The sequence below is a fragment of the Thermobia domestica genome, chromosome 15 (genome assembly GCF_964235325.1).
Source record: "Thermobia domestica chromosome 15, izTheDome1.hap1.1, whole genome shotgun sequence".
NCBI lineage: Eukaryota > Metazoa > Arthropoda > Insecta > Zygentoma > Lepismatidae > Thermobia > Thermobia domestica.
This window is the reverse complement of record NC_137468.1, coordinates 8,403,711-8,427,760: the sequence shown is the minus strand read 5'-3', so window position 1 is coordinate 8,427,760 and position 24,050 is coordinate 8,403,711. Positions and strand designations below refer to the sequence as shown.

The window sequence follows — 24,050 nt, the reverse complement described above, 5'->3', positions numbered from 1 at the left end:
AGCAATCTGCAACATATCACAGTTTCAGTCATTTTTACCGAAATCTAGGACATCAACATTTTCGGTTACTTTCAAGATAGTGGCCTGTAATGGCTAAACGGAAACTGAGTAGTATGTGTGACCATTGAGATCTTTTCTCGGAATCACAAGATCTACAACATATCACAGTTTCAGTCATTTCTATCGAAATCCAGAACACCACTATGTTCCGTTATTTCAAGAAAGTGGCACGGTAGTGGCCAAATGGTCAGTAATTATTGGTTGTGCCCATTAGGACATTTTCTCAGAATCACAATATCTACAACATATCACAGTTTCAGTCATTTTTAATGAAATCCAGAAAATCAATATTTTGGATTACTTTCCAAAAAGTGGCCCTGTAGTGGCCAAACGGTCAGTGATTAGTAGTTGTGTCCTTTTCTCAGAATCACAAGATCTACAACATATCACAGTTTCAGTCATTTTTACCGAAATCCAGAACATCACCATCTTCGGTTACTTTCAAGAAAGTGGCCTGGTTGTGGCCAAAGGTCAGTGATTAGTTTGTGTGCCAATGGAGACCTTTTCGTGGAATCACAAGATCTATAACATATCAAAGTTTCAGTCATTTTTACCTAAATCCAGAACATCACCATGTTCCGTTACTTTAAAAAAAGTGGCCCTGTAATGGCCAAACGCTCAGTATTTATTGGTTGTGCCCATTAGGACATTTTCTCAGAATCAATATTTACAATATATCACAGTTTCAGTCATTTTTACCGAAATCCAGGCCATCAATATTCTCGGTTCTTTCAAGAAAGCGGCCTGCTTCTGGCCAATGGTCAGCGATTAGTGGTTGTGCCTATTAGGACCTTCCTTCAGAATCAGCAATCTGCAACATATCACAGTTTCAGTCATTTTTACCGAAATCTAGGACATCAACATTTTCGGTTACTTTCAAGATAGTGGCCTGTAATGGCTAAACGGAAACTGAGTAGTATGTGTGACCATTGAGATCTTTTCTCGGAATCACAAGATTACAACATATCACAGTTTCAGTCATTTCTATCGAAATCCAGAACACCACTATGTTCCGTTATTTCAAGAAAGTGGCACGGTAGTGGCCAAATGGTCAGTAATTATTGGTTGTGCCCATTAGGACATTTTCTCAGAATCACAATATCTACAACATATCACAGTTTTAGTCATTTTTAATGAAATCCAGAAAATCAATATTTTGGATTACTTTCCAAAAAGTGGCCCTGTAGTGGCCAAACGGTCAGTGATTAGTAGTTGTGTCCTTTTCTCAGAATCACAAGATCTACAACATATCACAGTTTCAGTCATTTTTACCGAAATCCAGAACATCACCATCTTCGGTTACTTTCAAGAAAGTGGCCTGGTTGTGGCCAAAGGTCAGTGATTAGTTTGTGTGCCAATGGAGACCTTTTCGTGGAATCACAAGATCTATAACATATCAAAGTTTCAGTCATTTTTACCTAAATCCAGAACATCACCATGTTCCGTTACTTTAAAAAAAGTGGCCCTGTAATGGCCAAACGCTCAGTATTTATTGGTTGTGCCCATTAGGACATTTTCTCAGAATCAATATTTACAATATATCACAGTTTCAGTCATTTCTATCGAAATCAAGAACATCACCATGTTCCGTTACTTTCATGAAAGTGGCCCGGTAATGGCCAAACGCTCAGTATTTATTGGTTGTGCCCATTAGGACATTTTTTCAGAATCACAAGATCTACAACATATCACAGTTTCAGTCATTTTTACCGAAATCCAGAACATCACCATGTTCCGTTACTTTCAAAAAAGTGCCCTCGTAGTGTCCAAACGGCCAGTGATTATTGGCTGTGCCCATTAAGACTTTTTCTCACAATCACAATGGTTACAACATATCGCAATTTCAGTCAATTTTACCGAAATACAGGCCATCAATATTTTCGGTTACTTTCAAGAAAGTGGCCTGGTTGTGGCCAAAGGTCAGTGACTAATGGTTGTGCCTATTATGACCTTTTCTTAGAATCACCACATCTACAACATATCACAGTTTCAGTCATTTTTACCGAAATCCAGAACATCACCATGTTCCGTTTCATTCAAAAAAGTCGCCCTGTAGTGGCCAAAGGTCAATGATTAATGGTTGTGCCTATTAAGACTTTTTCTTAGAATCACCACATCTACAACATATCACAGTTTCAGTCATTTTTACCGAAATCAAGAACATCGCCATCTTCGGTTACTTTCAAAATAGTGGCCTCGTGGTGGCCAAACGATCAGTGATTAGTGGTTGTGCTCATTAAGACCTTTTCTCAGAATCACAATATCTACAAAATATCACAGTTTCAGTGATTTTACCGAAATCCAGAACATGGCCATCTTCGGTTACTTTCAAGAAAGTGGCCTCGTTGTGGCCAAACGGTCATTGATTAGTGTTTGTGCCCATTAAGACCTTTTCTCAGAATTACCACATCTACAACATATCACAGTTTTAGTCATTTTTACCGAAATCAAGAACATCGCCATCTTCGGTTACTTTCAAAACAGTGGCCTCGTAGTGGCCAAACGATCAGTGATTAGTGGTTGTGCTCATTAAGACCTTTTCCCAGAATCACAATATCTACAAGCTATCACCGTTTCAAGCAATTGCTATGAAATCCAAAATAACTTTAAGTTCTGCTGTTGGCAAAAATGTGGCTCTGTAGTTACCAAACGGTCAGTGATTGGTGGTTGTGCTTATTGAGACTTTTTCTCAAGATCACAACATCTACAACGCATCACAGTTTTACTGATTTTCATTGAAATCCAGAATATCACTATGTTTGGCTGTTTTGAAAAAAGTAGCCCTGTAGTGGCCAAATATCAGTGTTTGGTGGTTATGGCCATTAGGACCTTTTCGGAATCACAATATCTACAACATCACGGTTTTAGTATTTTTGTCCAAAATCTCGAATGTTGTTTTCTTCCGTTTTTTAAGAAAGTGGCCTCATGGTGGCCAAACGGCCAACGATTTTTGGTTGTGTCTATTGAGACTTTTTCTCAGGGACATAATATCTACAACATAACACGGTTCCAAGCAATTCCACCGAAATCCAATTTCCATGAAGATTGTTCGGGGTCCTTTCTCATTTTGAAGGAGCATTGCCTCTGCAAAACTTCTCTGTGAAAAACTTCAAAACCCGTATTTTGTACTTTGAAGTGATCTTTGCATCGGCAGAGTATCGTTCCTTTAATTTGGTCCTTTTAAATCAAAGGTACCCTTTTTTAAAAGGGACCCTTTGCCTCCTTTAACCTGTTCTCCGAAAGAAACAAAAAAACATGTGTGCATTTATTTTCGGTCTACTATATATGTGCCAAGTTTGAAGAAAATCAGATGAATAGAAATCCTTGTGAAGCTATGTCCTTTATAGTTTCACTTTTTGGACTTGACAAGTCGTTTGTCCCGAAGTCCTCAATTTCTTTATTACCTCAAATTGCATTGTAAATAAATGCACTTGCAAATTTGCAATATTATATACTGTAATTTCTTAGCCGATACAATTTTCTGTCCCCGAAAAACAAGAAAGTACCCGTCAAAAGCAATTCTTCGAACTTTCCCCTAGAATTTATCATAAGAAAGTTTTTTGTTCCTCTCTCTCAGAGATTTGCATCCCTTTTACCTTTAGGGCCACTCATTGACAAAAGGTACTCACATGACCGCTATATACAGACATGCTCTTAGGTAGGCCAGAGATTGGGAAAGTAGACGATTTTTAATAATAATAATAATAATAATAATAATAATAATAATAATAATAATAATAATAATAATAATAATAATAATAAGGTTTACAACTAGGGTCCCATCTCTTTATCTTGTATGAGAGGCCCGCTAGTCAGCTAAGCCATTGGTGTTTCTTATTCTGTGTTTCTCTCTCTCTTTCTGTGTCGTGTGGATGTTTGTTTTGGGGTATTAGGCTTTTATATTAAATCTTTACATTATATAATCTTTTTTCTTTTTTACGAGATTTTCTTTTGGAAAAGGAAAGAAACTGCTTTCCTCTTATGTGTGTTTGTTACCATTCACCTTGTTTGAACTGGTTAGGTAAGATGATTTTGTAACTTTTATGTCATCCATTGCCATCACGATAATAAAATGGTAAGTCTTAACAATTTATTTTATTCTCTTATTTGCAGTTTGCCACACTGATATATTTGTAACAAAATTGAGGTTTGGTCCAACGCCTTTCGAATGTGCAACCAACCCAAGCGCTGAGCTTTTTGGGTTGCCTGCTATTGCAGGAAAGGGAGAATTGCAGGTGGTAATGCACTTTTGGAGTCGTGTATACAAATCCACGTCTATCCCCTGCCACTTGGTCGCGCTGTAGTTCGTCTGGCTAGCAAATAGCCACACCCCTTAGCACTCGGCAACGTCGCGTCAGAGCTTGCGTTTTATTCGTTTAGTTGAAATGCCAAGATGTTTGTCACAGGCTTTTATTGAGCGTTGCACCATAATAGCGCTAGACCACACACGGCCTAATGCCACAACCTTCATATAGTATAGATTTGTCAACATGTGTTACTTTGGCTATTTCCAAATTTAAAAGAGTAGTTATGTGAAACAAAATTTGGGACTGATCAACAACTTATAACGGTTTGTAAGGAGGGGTTGTTAAACAGCATTCCACAAAGAGAATTTCAGAAGACGTTGATTTTGACTTGATTTTGAGTTTAATGTCTCGTTCAGCAGCGAGGTTATATGAGACGTGGACCTACTGATTAACGTGGAATCCGAACCACATGAGCTCCCGCCGGGAATCAAACCCGGGTCTCCCACACCAAAGGCGCGTACGCTAACCGCTTAGCCACAGAGGAGCTCTTTCAGAAGACGTCTGAAGGATAGAAGTGCTAGGACAATAGTATTCCGATTCATTCGCACACACTTCGAGAAGAATTATAACTTTCTTGATGATTAATACGCGTATCTTTCTTGTTTCAACACTTTTTCAGTTGCTTTAGGACATTTTTTCTATGTCTATGAGCTATGTTTCTTTCCACATGATGAAAGGTGGGAGGTAACTCGACGATCTGGAAGTGAAGCGGCAATCAGCAACTTCGAAATTGCTGCCGTGTCCCTCGTAAAAAAAAAAAAAAAAAAAATGCTGTTTAGGCATAATAGGTCCAAACATGTGGCTATTGGCATTATGCGCATGGAATTTAATCAACTGATACTCTTAATAGAGAATGTGTATTCTGCTTCATCTGGTTCAATCTATTATCGCAAAGTTCCGAACTGTGGTAACACAACAATAGTTTTTTCCATCAGAATGCTCTCCCGGATTATATTATATGTTCTCGTGCAAAATGAGTGGTCAAAAAAACACTCTGAGAATCTTGCCACATCGTCCATACTTCAGATCTGGGTTCTTGAGTTCTTTTTAGGGATGTAGGGGGAAGTGTTAAATGTCTGCGCAAATGAAATTCTCCATTAAGCGAGGAAGTAATTTTTGCTTTAACTCAGATCTTAAAAGGGATTCCACAAAACGCCTTCAAGGAGTACTTCCATCGGTTGTACGGCTGCTTCCAGAGGGACATTACTTCGAAAATTGATATGTAAAATAAATCCAGAAATATGAGGAATACAATCACATTCAACTGTGTCTTCTAACTCTTTGACTGTAGTTGTACTATTCTGAATTTTTCTTGAACTGCCGAAAAACAATCTTCCGTGGTCTTTACAATGAAACTCTCATGTTTCGTCCCGTCCATTTTTTACACAAGCAAAATATCTTGTCAATCTTAGAAGCTTAAACTTCTCATTCTCAATACAAAGTACGTACATTTGCAAAGGAGTACATGTTCTAGCGTTTATTATGTTCTATGTAGCCTCGAAGGAGAAAAGGAACGTCAAATTACAAATAACTAATAATATGGCGTTGTACGTTATGGGATCTCCTTTATTCAGCTGTTTGTTTGTTCCTTTCTTACTGTAAATACGAGGTGCATGGAGAAAGTAAGTTCCAACTATGCTTCATGATGGTACGAGTGCTCAGAGCGGGATGCGCTTGCGCAGGAAGAGGAGGAACACATAGCTTAAATTAGTTGGTCAGATTTGAATATAATGTTCCTTTCTGAACCGAGACTATATTACAGTGAAAGTACACTGTAACGTGGGATCCGAACCACATGATATCCGCAGAGAACTGTGGTACGATAAACTTGGCTGTGTGCCGGACTGCTAGATATGAGCGGTAATCAAATGTTTCCATGTTAAACAGCTCTCGACATCAGAGATTCATTGCCAGTTGTGTGAAGTATCCATATCCACATAAGTTGGATATCATGAGTGAAGGTATGGTCAGAAGACGTTGCAAATAATTCACGTCAGGCTACGCCAATGGTTACGACAAATACCGTTGCTGCTGACTGTTCATGATTAGGTTTGAATTGGTGGAAAGTATCCAGCAAGCAATTCTGCAGAACTTTGTGGTTCACAGTGTCCGAATTTTCTTCTCAGTTTGCGCCGATCTCCCGTTGCATGAAACCTTCTCCCAGCAACTGTAGTTTCGTAAGTTATGTGCACGATTGGTTCCAAACAACTGACAGCGGAGCGCAAGAAGCACCTATCGTGAACTTCTACCTTCTTGCCATGTTACTAACAGTTCATCGATCGCGTCATATCCAGAAACAAAACATTGGTGTCGTACATGACCTCATTCTACAGCGTTAAGTTGCTTGCAATTGTTTCTCCATATGCAGGTATTTCTTCCCAGACGATGTTTCGATAGCACAACTGAGATGAAGACTGTTCTGGCATCCCTGTTTCAGTGCTTGGCAGCAGAATTCTCTGACATGCATCAAAATCTGGTGCTACTCAACGCAGATGCATTTATACAAATGCCTCAACAAGGATGGTAAATATGTCGAAAAGTACTGTAGATTTTGAATCACTATCTCCACAACAATAAAAACATTTTCTTCTAATGTTTGTCTTTCATTTTACACTACACTCCATCGGAACTTACTTTCTGAATGCACATCATATTTTACAGAAGGCTTTTATCTTTGATAACTTGGACATTTGTTCATTCTTGTGACATATCTTTCAACAAGTTGCCAATTCCCATGAATCTTTATGTGCTTTACTTATGTAAAAAACAGTAATTTCGGAACAACGTGTATGTATCATTGGAGTAAAAAAAGTGTATATATATATATATATATATATATATATATATATATATATATATATTTTAAGTTTATAAAATTTCATTTGATTGCTTCACGAAGGCTTAGTGAATATGATATTTCCACTTCCTAATACCAAAATGGAAGGAAAAGAGTAGAACAACAACAATATTAAAATTTAATTTAAAATTTATTTATTTACATATGTATACACATTACGTTTAAAACCTTTTACAGATTTCACAAATGAACATATGTAACAGCTTAGATACTCGGAATATCTTACCTTGCGAATTACATGGGTTAAAATTGCAGTGGTGTAAGTAACTTGTTCAACACAGAAATCAAATTTAGAAAAGTCAATCTGTTAACAGATAACTTAAGTCAGAGTTTGATTCAACTGCCAGCAGATGGCAGGGTAAGTTCTAGTGATAAACGAAAACAGTTGTTCACGAATTTATTATAGCACCTGTTGCGTTAATTGGTTTAAAACAAACAAAATTTGACTTCTACCACTGTAACATTATAAAGTGTAGTTATTAGTTGCAATTGTTATTATGAACTATTAATACAATATAAGCAAATTACAAATTTGTATTTGGTTATTATTATTTAGATTCATGGGTGCTGGGAGGATTAGAAAATAGAGTTATCTCAGGTTACTTCGAAACAGGAATATTACATTACACTTCTTGTTACAAGATGCTTGCATAACAATTTGAAATGCTTTTTTCATACAAGTAGGTGCTGGAATACTGTGGTTCGTAGTAGAGCGCTCACCTCTGATGAGAGGGATACCTGGTTCGATTCGAGAACATGTGATTTTGTACTGTAGAACACCGTGTCCGTTTTTTAAAAAAATATTCTTCCGTTTTCTTTCACGTTCTCATTCCTCATCCCTTTTGGCCTACAGGACATAACTGTGGCATATAAAACTAGAAATTTAATGTCATTTACGAAGGTGCTAACTCTAGGTTCTAAGGTAGGTGTTCGGTCTACTTGAAACCACAGTCTTTTACTGTAGCCCTGTGGTCTGGAGCATTATCATGCAGTATTCGAAACGCACAATGATTGATTCAAATGACTGCCTCCAACAAACCGACGCAGTTACACAGTTGAAACTGATACATTATTTCTTCCATAGATGGCTTTGTGTGCCATGAACAGCTTATTATTGGTGATGTCAGTGTCATGCCAGAAACGTTTGGAAATCCCCTCGTATATGGAAGGTTCGGAATAATATAAAGGATAAACTGAGAATTAGGATTAGGAGACAGGAACTATGTAACTACGGATACATTACATATTACAGTTTAGTTTACGTCAATGACGGTTCTTGTATGTCTACCAAAGCTGAACAGCATTTTATTCTTCTGTGTCGAGGACCTTTCCGCTGTTCGCACTCCAGGACTTTAAGCTTGTGTCAGTGATACTATTTTGTCTCTATTGGTGAGACCTGCAGCTCCTTGTTTTATTGTAACGAAGACTTCGCGACCCATCAGATACCAGTAGGTCGTGATCCATAGATTATTATTAACTGTACTATAGAACAATATAGAGAGGTATGAATGATGGTGTTAGGAGGAATTGGCTGGCTCTATGAAAATTGCTATTGTGTAGATATTGGAAGGTCGCCACACCAACTGGTTAGAGAGGGGATGGTATTGTGTCAATTATAGATAGATATCTGTTGGTACTCGGATCATTAACATCGAAGTACATCAACGTTCTGTTTTAATTTCAAGTTTGATTACAGCAGATAGCTGTGACGAACTGGCAATCAGCTGTAACCTCAGGTTAGCCAATTCTTCACACTTCTTGAAAAGTTATTACCAACAGACATTCACAAAATACACTAATTATTTTGTGTATTGTCCAAGAAAAATGTAAGTATTTTAGAAAAAAAATTATTTATCTTATTTCCGTTATGAAATAGATTTTTGGGGCCGTTATAAAGAGAGAGCGCACCGGGCTTTTGGACCGGTTTGACCAGCTGGCCAATACACCTCTGGGTTTTGGTAATTCTTTTTAAGGTAGCGTACACAAAAACATGATACACCAATAAGTCGTGATACCTAGATTAAGATTCACTGATCCTATACAAAAAGAAAGCGAGTACACTATGGTGTTGGTAATTTTTCATGTAAAATATATAAAAACACAGGATGATAACTTATACAACATAAAATACAACAATTGAGAGACCATGCACTTATGGCTCGAACTGTATAACATTTCCAAATTTCTGAAACGCATCGTAAACCTTGTCAATACAGTCTATAAAATTTCGTTTTTTTCACTTCATCTTTTCCTGTATGTTCTATTGAGAAGAGTTAGGAACGCAACAAATCTAAATCCAAAGATTAGAGTCACCAGGCAAACGATGTCCATGTTTAAGTGATCCTGCAACAAAACAAAATAATTAACTATATTATCTTTATATGAAAAAATAACACTATGATAATAGCTAAAACTGTACCGTGACTAGAGCACAGTTACTGAACATCTTGCTTACTATATATGGACTAACAAGTAGTGTTTATGTCACTGTTGGGAGTATGGTGTCACTGTTAAGAAATGACTAACAATAACGTTTTTTGTGCATATATCAGCGATAAATAAATAAATAAGCAAGATATTCCAGCAAATTAAAATATGTTTTTTTTTATTATCACGTAGTCAAAAAATAGTAACCCTTTTTGTTTACGAGATAGCGTAAGTGTATTTAATATCAGAGAATACTTATGACTCCTAGTGGGTCTCGTGTATATTTCTATTATCCTTAAGGCTTCTGCATGACAGGGACATCTCATTGAAATCTTAAGGAGATCATGTGGATATTTCCCAAGATTCTACTCTAACTTTGAATGTTCCTTTTTTTATTGGGAGAATGACTTGGAAGTAACAATGTACAAAATCCCTTGCACATTCATTGCACATTTGCTGAAATATACATTTTTGTATGGTGTATGTGTGACTTCTTTTACGTTGGTATGAACTGCCATCCCCTGGTCTCTCGAGTTTGAAATACTGCGTGCTCAAATTTAGCTTTTTCACAATTTTGGACGTCCAAAAATTCCCTCGTGACAGGCGTATCTCATTGAAATCCAAAGAAAATCCGTGGATATTTCCATTACTCTTAAAGCTTCTAAAATTAAAATAATGTCCTTGGACAGCAATGACGTCCAGTGTACACTTGTTGTACTATGTAAGTTATAACTCTCGGGATGTTTACTAATTACGTATTCCGAAACTATCATTTACAAGAAGCAATAAGTGTTGTAGTTTCTCAGATATTAGTGATCCATGTTACTTCAGTGGCTTCTTCTGTCCTTGATTTGTAAACCGACAGAATGTAATTTATTGTTTTATGACGATTAGCTGCGGAGATTTGTTTGGCTACAGTTGATGTTGTAATTCTACGATGTGTGGCGGTGATCAATTTCACTGGTATCTAGCGGAACGACAAGTGTGATACCAAATATGTCTAAAGTGCATCTAAACCGGTAGCTGGTTCTGTTTGCTTTCACATCTCTCTTAAAAAAAAAAAAAAAAGAAAAAGAAAAAAAGAAAAAAAAGAAAAAAGAGAAAAACGTTGTAGTATGAAGTATTTTTCCCATTGGTTCGGAGGTTTCCATATTTTTTTTAAAGACCACTGTTTCATACAGTTACATATCTATGCTTGAAGTTAATATTCGTGCACATTTTTGCATTTCGTCAAGTGTGCAAATGCAGACAGTGAAGTATCTTGACTGAAACATATCTTGGATAAACCCATTTAAGACTTACAGTACGCTAATGCTCTCGTCTTTAATGTGAGTGGTTCCGGGTTCGATTTTCAGTGGAGACATTCGGTCGAAAACAAGTAAAAGCTTTTCCTGGCTAGACATCCTGATTTAGGTTATTCTTGGGTTTTCCTCATTCACACCAGGCAAATGCTGGGATGGTACCAGGTCGATTCTTTCTTTCCCCATTTCTTTATTCCTCTCCGATCCTTCATACATGTGACAGGCTAATATGCCATAGATGCCGAAAGTCCAGAAATCTAATTCCTAATCCTAATCCTAGTGACGGGCTAACATGGTCATAGATGCCGAAAGCCCAGAAATCTAATTCTTAATCCTAATCCTAGTGAAGGGCTAACATAGCCATAGATGCCGAAAGCCCAGAAGTCTAATTCCTAATCCTAATCCTAGTGACGGGCTAACATAGTCATAGATGCCGAAAGCCCAGAAATCTAATTCTTAATCCTAATCCTAGTGACGGGCTGACATGGTCATAGATGCCGAAAGCCCAGAAATCTAATTCTTAATCCTAATCCTAGTGAAGGGCTAACATAGCCATAGATGCCGAAAGCCCAGAAATCTAATTCCTAATCCTAATCCTAGTGACGGGCTAACATAGTCATAGATGCCGAAAGCCCAGAAATCTAATTCTTAATCCTAATCCTAGTGACGGGCTGACATGGTCATAGATGCCGAAAGCCCAGAAATCTAATTCCTAATCCTAATCCATTTACGACTTATTTATAGAATTTACTGAAAGCCAAAAGACTCATTCGACTTCACACTCACATCATTACGACATCACGTCCAATCGACCTCACACTCATCCGATATAACTTCTCTTCCTCTCAGGTCATCATTTCGATATAACGCTCAGTCGACTTAATATTCACAGCATTTCGATCTCGAGGTAACGACATAAATTTGATATCACGCTCATTCGACTCTCACACTCCAATCATTTCGACATCACGCTCACTTGAACTTCACACTTACATCATTTCGACCTCATGCTAACATCATTTCAAGAATACGCTAACTCGACCTCACACCATCATTTCGACATTACGCTCTCATAATGAGAATGAGGCTCAGTAAGCGTGAGGTCCGACCTCATGAGTTCGTGTATCTTTATCGAAAGGCTGTTGCATGTCCTGCACCTTTGTCAAGTCTTTTCATCAGACTGATGTATGTCGTACAGAGAAACACTAGAAGCCAAATAAGAGAAGAGAAGCAAACTAGAAAAATGTTTATAGAGAAGTGTTGCCTTTGTCAACGTTTACCTTTTGCCTACTTTGAACCCGTCTTAAAATCAGAGTATCTCTGAGAATTCTGTTGGCAGAATGCCTTGGAAGTAGCTCCGTAGGAAAGCCCTTGCAAATTCATTGCACATTTGTTGCAATACGCATTTTTGGATGACGTATGTGTGACTTCCTTTATGCTGATAGGGACTACCATCCCACGGTTTCTCGAATTTGAAATAGCACTAGGGCCGGCTCTACCATGTGTAACACGTGCCTTTGCACGGGGCGCCAAAATCTGTTAAAATTATTTTATTTAAAATTAATATTTCTTGTTCCATGATGACGGTAGTTAAATTTTCTAACCAGACCTTCTATTTGAATACTACATTCTTAAATCATATTTAGGTCCCATTAGTTTAAGGTCACATGGATAGTGCTAAAGCAAATGGTCAAACAAATCTCAGCATGAATTGCTTGATTCTTGTCAAATACAAGAACTCAACTCTGGAACAGTAGCAAACATCTTTCCATTTAGTTAGTTATCACAGTTTTGATATGAAAACTAGTCTTGTCTTTATCACAAACAAGTTCCTTATCATCAAAGGTGGAAACAAGTTTCTTTTTTTTTTTTAATTTTAACAGATATAGAAGGAAAATCAAGAAAGAAAGATAAAAGAGCTAGTTATACTGGATTTACAAACTGATATATTGAGACTGAAGATCGATATTGAATTCTATAAAAAGGATTACCATCTTTCCTCTGCAGGTATGTTTGCTTTATCTTTCACTAACATATTAGATTATTATTTAAAGAAAAAATAACAGACAAACGAGATGATACTTGTAGTGTTCAAACCTTTCTGAGTACGAATGCACTTTCCCTTTGCTTCCTTGTTCATAATGAAGTACTTAAAATCATTGCTTTTAAGATTTGTTCTTTCTGCAGAAAGGTTGGCGGCAAGTGATGTTATTGCACGGGCGCCAAATTGCCTAGAGACGGCCCTGGATAGCACCTGTTCAAATTCAAGTTTTCCTCGATTTTGAACAGCCCTAGGTCTGAAACTATGTACTTTTTTTTTTTCTACAGGACCATTTCATATTTTTTAATCCTACTTTGATGTGAAAATCACCTCTTTCGATTTGTTGATATAGTTCATTAACACCTTGTGTATGTAAGTATAAAAACACGTTTTTGCATTCATTTCTCATAAATAATTTCAGTTTAACACATTAAATCAAAAGACGAAATACGTATCATTGCTACTATAACGAAAGCTTTGAAACCTAAGAAAGCAAACAAGAATCAAAAGCAAAAACTGGTTTTTGTCCTCACACATAATTTATATTCTTTTCTATCTTGCATTTATACATGTCCAAATGCCACGCCTTAATGGGATGCTGTGATACGTGAGTCTTGTATTACCACACACTTGGCACGTGAGCTCTAAACTTACGGTGTTTTAAATAGCAGCTAATAAACATTAATATTATCTCACATTTCAGTGGCAATGGCAGTCATATTTTAAACCAAATCACGTCTCTCTTATTCCATTCATAAATAATTCTATTATTCCTCTAATACTTCCATAAAACATTTTTCTTCGCAATAAAGCTATAAATGGGTAATTAAGAGGCCTAATCACTGCGAAATTAAAATAACGCTAATTTTTTAGTAATTATGTGATATCTTCTAATAGGTAAAAGATAATTGAAAAGTGGAACAAGAACACACTAGACAATATTATTTTTGCGTGAGGTACCGTTATCACGAGTCACCTAGTAGCTTTTCGTTTGCAGCCATTTAGAAACGCGAAAATAAATACCGATTTTCTAAATGACTGGAAATCAAAAGTAGATAGGTGAGTCGTGATAACGGTATCTCATGTAAAGTAATATTGTCTAGTGTGATCTTGTTCCACTTTTCGATTATCTTTTATCTATTTGAAGATATCATATAATTACTGTAAAATTTGCGGTATTTTAATTTCGCCGTGATGAAGTCTCTTAAGAAGTTTTCAGGAATTACCTTCACTAGTGAAATCTAAAGGTTTGGAGGAGTACATCGTAAACTGAACCAAGAACAAGAAGCAACAGATATTAGTATGAGTGCTTTTGAATTTTTTTTTTTTTTTTTCGAAACAAAACAAGCAACAACATTACAGTTTACTTCTCGTGAAGGGGTCTCTGTGTATACAATCGGAAAATTTGAAGATTGAATTTTTCCCTCACCGTTTACTCCCTATTCAAAAACTTTAGAGAGCTCCTTCGTGGCTAAGCGTTTAGCGTACGCGCCTTTGGCGTGGGAGACCAGGGTTCGATTTCCGGCGGGAGCTCAAGTGGTTCGCATTCCACGTTAATCAATAGGTCCCGTTTCATATACACTCGCTGCTCAAAGGGACGTTAAACTCAAAATCGATTCAATTCAAAAACTTTAGAAAGATGAATAAATATTTGAGAATATAAAATATTTAAATCTTTAGATTCGTCGAGAAGAAAGTCATTTTAGTTACATTTTAGAATTGTATTCCACGAACCGATTAGTACTTTGTATCTTGATCATTATGCTAACCTGCTAATCTGAACAGCATTGCAGGTTGGTGTATCAATGATGTGTGGTGTATCAATGCACTTCCCCTCTTTATGCATATTGAGTTAGTGGTTATTGTTTGGTTTTTCATAGGAGTACTGTATTACTGTACTGAGCGATAACCTTGGATTCTATTTTTGTAAAAAAATACTGTAAATAATGTATCTTATCTTTCTTTTTGGCCTTGTATATTTTCCCGCAGGATCTAATACCAGTGTTTATCTAAATTATATTGATTACTTATGCAGCTACTTGCAGCCGGAATGTAATATTCTCCTAATAGGTGATTAGAATCAACAGCAAATTACAGGAATTGATTTTGATTTTCTTAATTCTACAACCACTTGTCGGGAATTGTTTAATTTTATGAATTTATATAACTTAAATCTCTAAGTAATATTAAAAATTAACTTAGCAGAACGTTACATCTAGTTCTTACAAATATAAATGATATTGAAGTGACAAGTGAAACCCAACCTTTAGTACCTTAAGATGCTCATCACCCTGCACTGCTAATTGATTTTTCGCTATAGTAAGGGAACCCGTACTAAAAGTGAACATAGCAAATCAAATTATATGTTTTACAAAGCTAATCTTGAGCAGTTATGTAGGGAAGTGGCATGTGCTAACTGGGAAACGGTATCTCCCCGAGTTCTAGGGCTGACGAGGCTGTTCACGTTTTCATTAGAATAATGAATGATATGTTTGACAAGTGTGTACCACGTAAGAAAATTAATAAGAAATATCCTGTTTGGTTCACGCCTGACATAATCAAATTGATAAAGAGTAAAGAGCATCATCAAAGAAGATGGAGAAAGGGAATCGGAAATATTACATATCATTCAAATAAATTTAAAGAATTAGGGGTAATATCTAAACGAGAAATTTTAAGCGCTCATGAAAAATACGTAAACGATTGCGAATCCAACATTCTTGCAAATCCGAATTTTTTTGGACTTATGTTTAAAAAACCGTAATTCCGACAGCACAACTCTGAATTATGAAGAACGTCAATTAAACACCGAAATAGATATTGCTAATGCATTTATGCAGAACTTTCAAGTCTCATAATAAATCTGAGTATGATCTTGAGCCTTTATCACATCATGGTAACTCTGATCTGCTTAATCAGTTCACATTCTCTAATGTTGAAGTCGAAGAAGTCGTAGATGCAATCAAGCGCCTTAGGCCTCGAGCCTCCCCAGGATCTGACAAAATCCCACCGTATATAACAAAGAGTTGCTGCCATTCACTTAAACATCTATTGCAGGTCATATTTAATAAATCACGAGCTAGTTCTCACTTCCGAACAAGAAAGTTGCTGATATCTGTCCAATTCCTAAAGCCAGTAGAAACAATACTGATGTAAAAAGTTATAGACCAATAGCTATAATTTCTGCACCTGCTAAAATATTTGAAAGACAAAAATATGTTCCCATGTCTCTCCTATGATTTCGCCAGAAAATCAACAGTAACTAATCTTGTCGAGTTCACTTATTAGCAAGAGAAATTGACAATAAAAATCAAATTGATACAATTTATACAGACTTCAGTAAGGTGTTCGATATTATTAATTACCGTATTCTTCTTAGTAAGCTGGTAACATTTAATTTTTCTCATACCTTACGTAAATTTTTATCGTCATATCTCTGTGAACGTAGACATCGTATTCACTACAAAAATTTTCTTACCACTGAAATTTTAGTTCATTCAGGTGTTCCACAGGGCTCAAACTTAGGACCTTTGCTGTTTCTCTTATATATTAATGATTTACCTGAAGTAATAAAGTCACAAAAGCTGTTATATGCAGACGATTTAAAAATTAATCGTGTCATACATTCAGACAGAGACTGCATTGATTTGCAGAATGACATCAATGCACTTCATGAGTGCAGTGTAATATCTTATACGAGGAAAAGAAATTACTTGGAATATGAGTATCATATTAATGACATACCACTGCAAAGAGTTGACCAAATAACTGATCTTTTAGTATCAAGATCAAATCTCTCGTTTCATATTCACCTAAATCGAACTGTAAATGAGGCTTACAGGAATCTCGGATTTGTAATGAGACTTGGAAGTGAATTCAAGAACACTAATGTTCTTAAAATTCTACTGTACATGCTGCATATGTACGCACCAAACTGGAACACGCGTCCATAATATGGAATCCTAGTGCGCAAAACTATACACACCAATTAGAAGCAATTCAATCACAATTTGTTCGTTATTTAATATATAAAGACACGGGATCTATCCTCGGTACGAAAAATATCTTGAACTCTTAATAAACTATTAAATATATTCTCTTGAAGCAAGAAGAACTAATATCCTTCTGAGTTTTCTACATAAACTTATACATAATGACAAAGATTGGCCAATATTATTGTCCGAAATGTCCCTTTGTGTTCCGAACAGGAAAATACGCTTGCGGCTACAAACACTCCATGAACCACCTCAGCATACTAATACATTAAGTATATCGCCTATTAGGAGAGTGTGCACAATATATATAATAGTGTCCAAATAAAATGCCCTACAATAGATATATTTGATGTATCGTGGCGGATACAAGTTATTGATCAGGTATGGCGACTGCTTTCAAACAAATGCCGAGTATGAGAATTAAATCTGTCATATCCGTAGTTTTGTGTGGAGAAGAAACAAGCTTGTGAACCAAAGGTTTAAGAAGAACTCAAGTTATTAATATAAACTTTGCCGAAGATCATCATAAAAGAATTACGAAAGACGTTTAGAAACGAAGAAAAATAACATACAACTTTGCAAGCAAAGACAAAGAAACTTAACATAACCAGACAAAGATGAATCATTTACCGCGCAGTGATCGCGGTTCAGTGGTCAAGTTGCTCGACCTGCAGTCTGAAGGTTCTTGGATCGAATCCACGTCTTACAATTTTTCTTACTTTAGGATTTTTGATGGTGATTGATCGGCGATAACACACGTTTTATTATGTTCAGATATTTGAATACTCGGATGTTTCAATACTTGAACTATCAGAACTTCAGGAATAATAATAGTAATGATAAAAACTAATAATAATTATCATTATCTCGTAGAAGATTAAAAATTAGTAACTGATTATCGCTCAGGTCATACCATTACAAGGACAAACGTGACATTTGGCAAAAATATTTCGGTTTTATTTAATGTTGCCCACGACAAGAGAAATTTTTCATCTCGATTCTAAAACAAAACAAACAAAATCGGGATGAGAATTAATATTTTACATTAGACGGGACAAGGCTAACTCAAATTATCGTCTCGCTTTGGAGATGAGAATCGAGGCAAAGCAAAACGTATAGTATACATTTCTCGCCTTATCTCGAATCTCGAAATAGTATATGTCCACTCTTTAAGTAACAATTGCTCAGTAGAGTGAACCTTATACGCTATTTTGTTACTTTGTATTTCAGAGCTCACTGAATTATGGTCTGTGTATATATTTTTGTAGCAAAGCTTTTATAATTACATCTGCATATTCTACAAGTTATTTATTATATGCCTTACTGTTCAATGATGTTCAGTTATTTTTATTACAGTTATTTTCCTTAAAACGTACAGTAGAATACTTTCTACATGAAACTTTAGTGGAATGCTTTCGTTTAAAATGTAGGTAGTTGCAGAGGTGTGTCTTGAAGGTAGGGAACCCCTTCCCCGAAATCCTTACTTTTAAGTAAGTTTTGCCAAATTTTAGGACAACTTTCAACTTTTAATACCATTATTATTATTATTATTATTATTATTATTATTATTATTATTATTACTGAAGAGCTGTGAATTTAATTGTTCACCCTGTTTTATTCAGCTTCTGCCTAGTGGACATTGTGCTGGACAAACGCAGTGTGTGTAGGTTTTCTCCGTGTTCCGCTTCCTCCCACTTTCTTTATTCCAATATTTCTTTCATTCTCATCATCGACATGTTCTGTAGCTTAGCCGGCATAACCATTACTTAATTTTCTTAGGGCTCTATTTTCTACATGAAAGGACCCCGCAGGAGCTCCTCCGTGGCTAAGCGGTTAGCGTACGCGCCTTTGGCGTGGGAGGCCCGGGTTCGATTCCCGGCGGGAGCTCATGTGGTTCGGATTCCACGTTAATCAGTAGGTCCACGTCTCATATAGCCTCGCTGCTGAACGGGACGTTAAACTCAAAATCAACTCAACTCAAGGACCCCGCACTTTTCTTATGGAAAGTGGCTTTCGGCTAATGTTGTTGAAACTTCGCTGGTTGATAGTTCTTAACATGTGGATCAAAAGTCTCAATGGGCACAAAGACCGAAATCCACTCCTTCCCCCCCCCAAAACCGCCTCCAAGTAGCTGGGGGGATTGAACTTATTTCAGCATGTAAAACAATTTGTTGTTTTAATCAACTCAACAAGGACCCCAAACAACCACATGTTAGACTATCAAACTACCCCACTTGACACCGCCCTTTTCCCCCCACATATTTCCCCCGCGAATTACCTTACGGATGTTCCATATTACTGTAGTTTATAGTTGCGCGTATCTGTTGAAATACCTACAGTTTTGGTCTCACCGACGATATAATGGGTTTCACGTATCGCTGATTACGAATTTGAGGTGAGAGTTCTAGAATTCAAGATGGAGGATCAATATGGCGGATCAAAAACACGAAACTCCTGAATGTAGCCACAAATAGCTGTTTACTAGGGTATTTTGGGTCGTTGGTTACGAATGTGAGGTCAAAATTCTTGAATTCAAGATTGCAGATCCAATATGGTGGATGAAAACGTCGAAGCCACAAATCGTAGTAGACTAGAGTGTTTTTAGATCGCTGTTTAAGTACGCAACATTCCTTGATACTTCAGCCACCATGTAGAATTATTCTGCAGCCTTGTCCTTTACGAAAACCCACCACAGATATCTTAATGCTGAGCGGTGTTAAAATAATTCATCAATTATCTGTTCATTATTTTCATCATTTCGGTTTGCAGCATCTAATGTGGTACTTAGCAATGAATCATCGGGTTATCTAATATTCTGTAAATGTCGTGCATGGCCTAAATACCACAAGACACTTGCTACGTGCGCACATGTACCTAATGTATGAGCACCACTTTGACATATACAGTAGTAACCTTGAATAACATTTTGATCATAATCCTGGTCATCTTCATCATTGGCTACATATGCTATGAAAACTTGATGCTTAGTTGCATTGCGGAACCTTGAGTAGAGACGTATGCGCAGGAATCTCGGTTCAGTTACGTTTTCGTCAAGCTGGAATTGCTCATCCTTATCTCGTATTAGTTTATCTTGGACGTAAGAGGATGAGAGATCTACCTGATATGTGCCTACAGTCAAATCTCGTAAGTAGTTTAAGTTAAGTACAGAGAAATCAATTAGGCTTTGATCATTCAGCGGTACCCATTGACCGTTACTTCTAATAAGATTATCTACCTCCACTCTTGCTTTAACAACGTTCGGCATGATTGACCTATTTCCCATTTCTCTAGCTAATTCAATGGTTGCATCTTGCATGAAAATAACGGGATGGTATCTGTTCAAAATAGCTCCAGCTATGCGATAGAAACTATTCAGTTTCTTTGCATGTTGCAGATTCAATCTTTGTGCTAGAAACTTAAAAACAGATCTTAGATGCCCGTTTCTTGCCTCGACTATCCATCGACTTTTAGTAACTAGTCGAGAAGTATTCGCATCTTCTGTTGATAGTTGTCTTTCACGTGGTAGTAGGAGTGCGGGCATTCTATGATCAATTCCTAAATATTCCAGTAAAGGAATTGCATCGCGGTATCCTCTGTCTACTAACACAATGACCAGGATTATGATCAAAATGTTATTCAAGGTTACTACTGTACATGTCAAAGCGGTGCTCGTACATTAGGTACATGTGCGCACGCTGCAAGTGTCTTGTGGTATTTAGGCCATGCACGACATTTACAGAATATTAGATATCCCGATGACTCATTGCTAAGTACCACATTAGATGCTGCAAACCGAAATGATGAAAATAATGAACAGATAATTGATGAATTATTTTAACACCGTTCAGCATTAAGATATCTGTGGTGGGTTTTCGTAAAGGACAAGGCTGCAGAATAATTCTACATGGTGGCTGAAGTATCAAGGAATGTTGCGTACTTAAACAGCGATCTAAAAACACTCTAGTCTACTACGATTTGTGGCTTCGACGTTTTTATCCACCATACTGGATATGCAATCTTGAATTCAAGAATTTTGACCTCAGATTCGTAACCAACGACCCAAAATACCCTAGTAAACAGCTATTTGTGGTTACATTCAGGAGTTTCGTGTTTTTGATCCGCCATATTGATCCTCCATCTTGAATTCTAGAACTCTCACCTCAGATTCGTAATCAGCGATACGTGAAACCCATTATATCGTCGGTGAGACCAAAACTGTAGGTATTTCAACACATACGCGCAACTATAAACTACAGTAATATGGAACATCCGTAAGGTAATTCGCGGGGGGGGGGGGATATGTGGGGGGAAAAGGGCGGTGTCAAGTGGGGTAGTTTGATAGTCTAACATGTGGTTGTTTGGGGTCCTTGTTGAGTTGATTAAAACAACAAATTGTTTTACATGCTGAAATAAGTTCAATCCCCCCAGCTACTTGGAGGCGGTTTTGGGGGGGGGAAGGAGTGGATTTCGGTCTTTGTGCCCATTGAGACTTTTGATCCACATGTTAAGAACTATCAACCAGCGAAGTTTCAACAACATTAGCCGAAAGCCACTTTCCATAAGAAAAGTGCGGGGTCCTTTGGCTGGAAACTTTCCATTTAACATTTAGCTAGTTGTAGGGACGTATGCAGAGGGTATGAATAATTTTCAGCAAAGTTTATATTAATTACTTCAGTTGTTCTTAAACCTTTGGTTCACAAGTTTGTTTCTTCTCCACACGAAACTACAGATATGACATATTTAATTTTCATACTTGGCATTTGTTTCAAAGCAGTCGCCATTACCTGATCAATGACTTGTGTCCGCCACGGTACATAAAAATATACTTTGACTACATAGTTTAGCATGTAGTACAAATATTATCTATGTAAGGTAATCATTTATGTATAGTACTAAACACTGTCAATGGGTATACACCTATTGTGCTCAATATACAATAAAATAAATAAATAAATAAATAACTATTATATGCGATATTATCAATACATACTAGTAACATGGCAGTAATTGTATCACCAGCGGTGCAGCCAGCAAATTGTTCTGGGGGCATGACTATTTCAGGGGTCGAGCCGTCATATTTCCCTGTCGCTAGAGCTCTGTGTAGTATCATGGCAATGCAGTTGGTAGGCCATACAAAGGGTAATGGTCGTCATGGTTGGGAGTTGGTGATCGCAAACATAGTTGAAAAATACGTTGGCCCGATAGACCGGATCATTGCAAATGATTGACCCTATTTCATAAATTGACTCTAGCTTTATTATTGGACATCCTGTTAAAAAAAAACTTTGCAAACATATTGAAAAATGAATTTTGTGTGTTTGTGTGTGTGTGTAATGCAGAATCGCTTCTGATTTCTGTCATGAGAGCGCAGCAGTGAGCATCTATTCAAGATGGCGACACGCCCAGAGAAAGCTTATGTTGTTCTTGAGTTATATTCTCATCAGCCTGTCCTAACAGTTTAACGATACTATCGAACGAAGTGCAACAAAGATCCACCAACTGCCAAGTCCAGTGGCACGCAAAGAAAAGAAAGAAAAAACGCATGGGGTTAGGTCCGGAGAGGTCTGGAAACCATAAAAGGAATTGCTGATCATCGTCCCTATCACGACTGTTTCTTCAGTTACTGTACGTCGACCATTTGATTTCCTCTTACAGAGGCATCCAGAAGCTGTAAATCGTGCATATCATCGCCAAATGATGGTCATTTACCGTCATTTAGCCTACAATTTCCTCATCGCACTCCTATTATCAATTTTACTTCAATCGTTGGCAAACTGAGTTGATTGGCAAATGATCGGCAAAGCGGCCAATTTCAACGTAGAGCCAACGTTGGCACCTGACTATCCTACCGTTTTCCACCGTCGGTACTGTCAGCACTGCTTAGGTAGCAGTGATAGTAATAGTGTCACTAACTCATAAATCTTTATTTCTTTGCGATGTCTTCTTGTAATAGCATTACGTAAGATTTTATTTTCTACATCTCGAACTTTCTACAACTCGATAGGTCTTAAATTTCCGTGAATAGTCGAGACATAGAAGCTCTATTGTTTTTGTAAAAATTTCTGGGGATGCCGGTAGTTGTAATGTCACGATGGGCAGGGCCGTTTTGGCTCAAGCCCTTATGGCCGGAGCCCTCTTGTCGCGGGGCCTTTTGGGCTTGCGCCTTTCTGTCCTCGTTGTTTTGTCTGGGCCCTTTCACGCTGACAATTCGGAGATCATATTTTCTACTACGTAATCATATAAACAACTGCCAATCGATATTGTCGTAATTAACAGTCAGTGAAATGGCATATTAAGCGTCACGATCTATCCTTCAGGCTCGCGTTGATACGTCTTTTATTAAGATGGTTTAACAGTTTGACCTTGATTGTCCATCTATGGAATTATTTGCGTTAATGTCATTTGGGATATAAGAATAAATGGAATTGAGAGATGGATAAGTCCTTGATAGTTAAGAAGAAACAAAACAGTTTTCACAATCTGGTTGCTTTCGCTTAGAATCCATAGCATACGTCAAAGGTTTTTGCCGCGTTTAGCAGCTGACAAATTCAAGAAATTGAAGAATCCGAAGCACTAGCAATAGCATATACTTCTTCAACTGGTTTTCCTTCATTGTTTTAGTTTTTTTTATTAATTACCAAGCAATTGTATTTCAAAATAAAAATTTGTTTTTTTTGTTATTGTCATTAATTTATGAGCTCATTAGTTAATTGTAGTTTAAGAACGCAGTTAATTCCAATTTCCAGTTTACTCTCTATTTATAGGACTTCTACGTTGCAAAAGAAATAGCCAAATTACTGTGGCCTTTACTTCTTACATTCTTTTACCTAATGCGAATGTATCTTCAAAAAACTTAGATACAACATCCGTTTTAGGTTCCCAAATCGATCCATGTGTCCATCAGGAGCGTCATTTCATGTCTTCCTTGGGGGAACAAGATTCACAACCGGTAGAAATTTTAGTAACTTTTTGTTAGCATATTACTAGAATCATTATTGACTCCTTAAAATACAGAATTCGAAAGCTTAGGAAATGATTTCTCACACGAAAACATAAAAAAGC

The 24,050-nt window shown here is 37.0% G+C and overlaps 1 protein-coding gene across 1 annotated transcript in view; it reads right to left on the bottom strand.

The window, feature by feature from the left end:
• Positions 1–7,335: 7,335 nt before the first annotated feature.
• w (eye pigment precursor family transporter white) overlaps positions 7,336–24,050 on the bottom strand; it is a 214,673-nt gene continuing 197,958 nt past the window's right edge. The window contains exon 12 of the mRNA XM_081741292.1: positions 7,336–9,567. Coding sequence (XP_081597418.1) covers positions 9,466–9,567 — 102 coding nt within the window. The 3' untranslated portion in view covers positions 7,336–9,465. The remainder of the gene's footprint in view (positions 9,568–24,050) is intronic.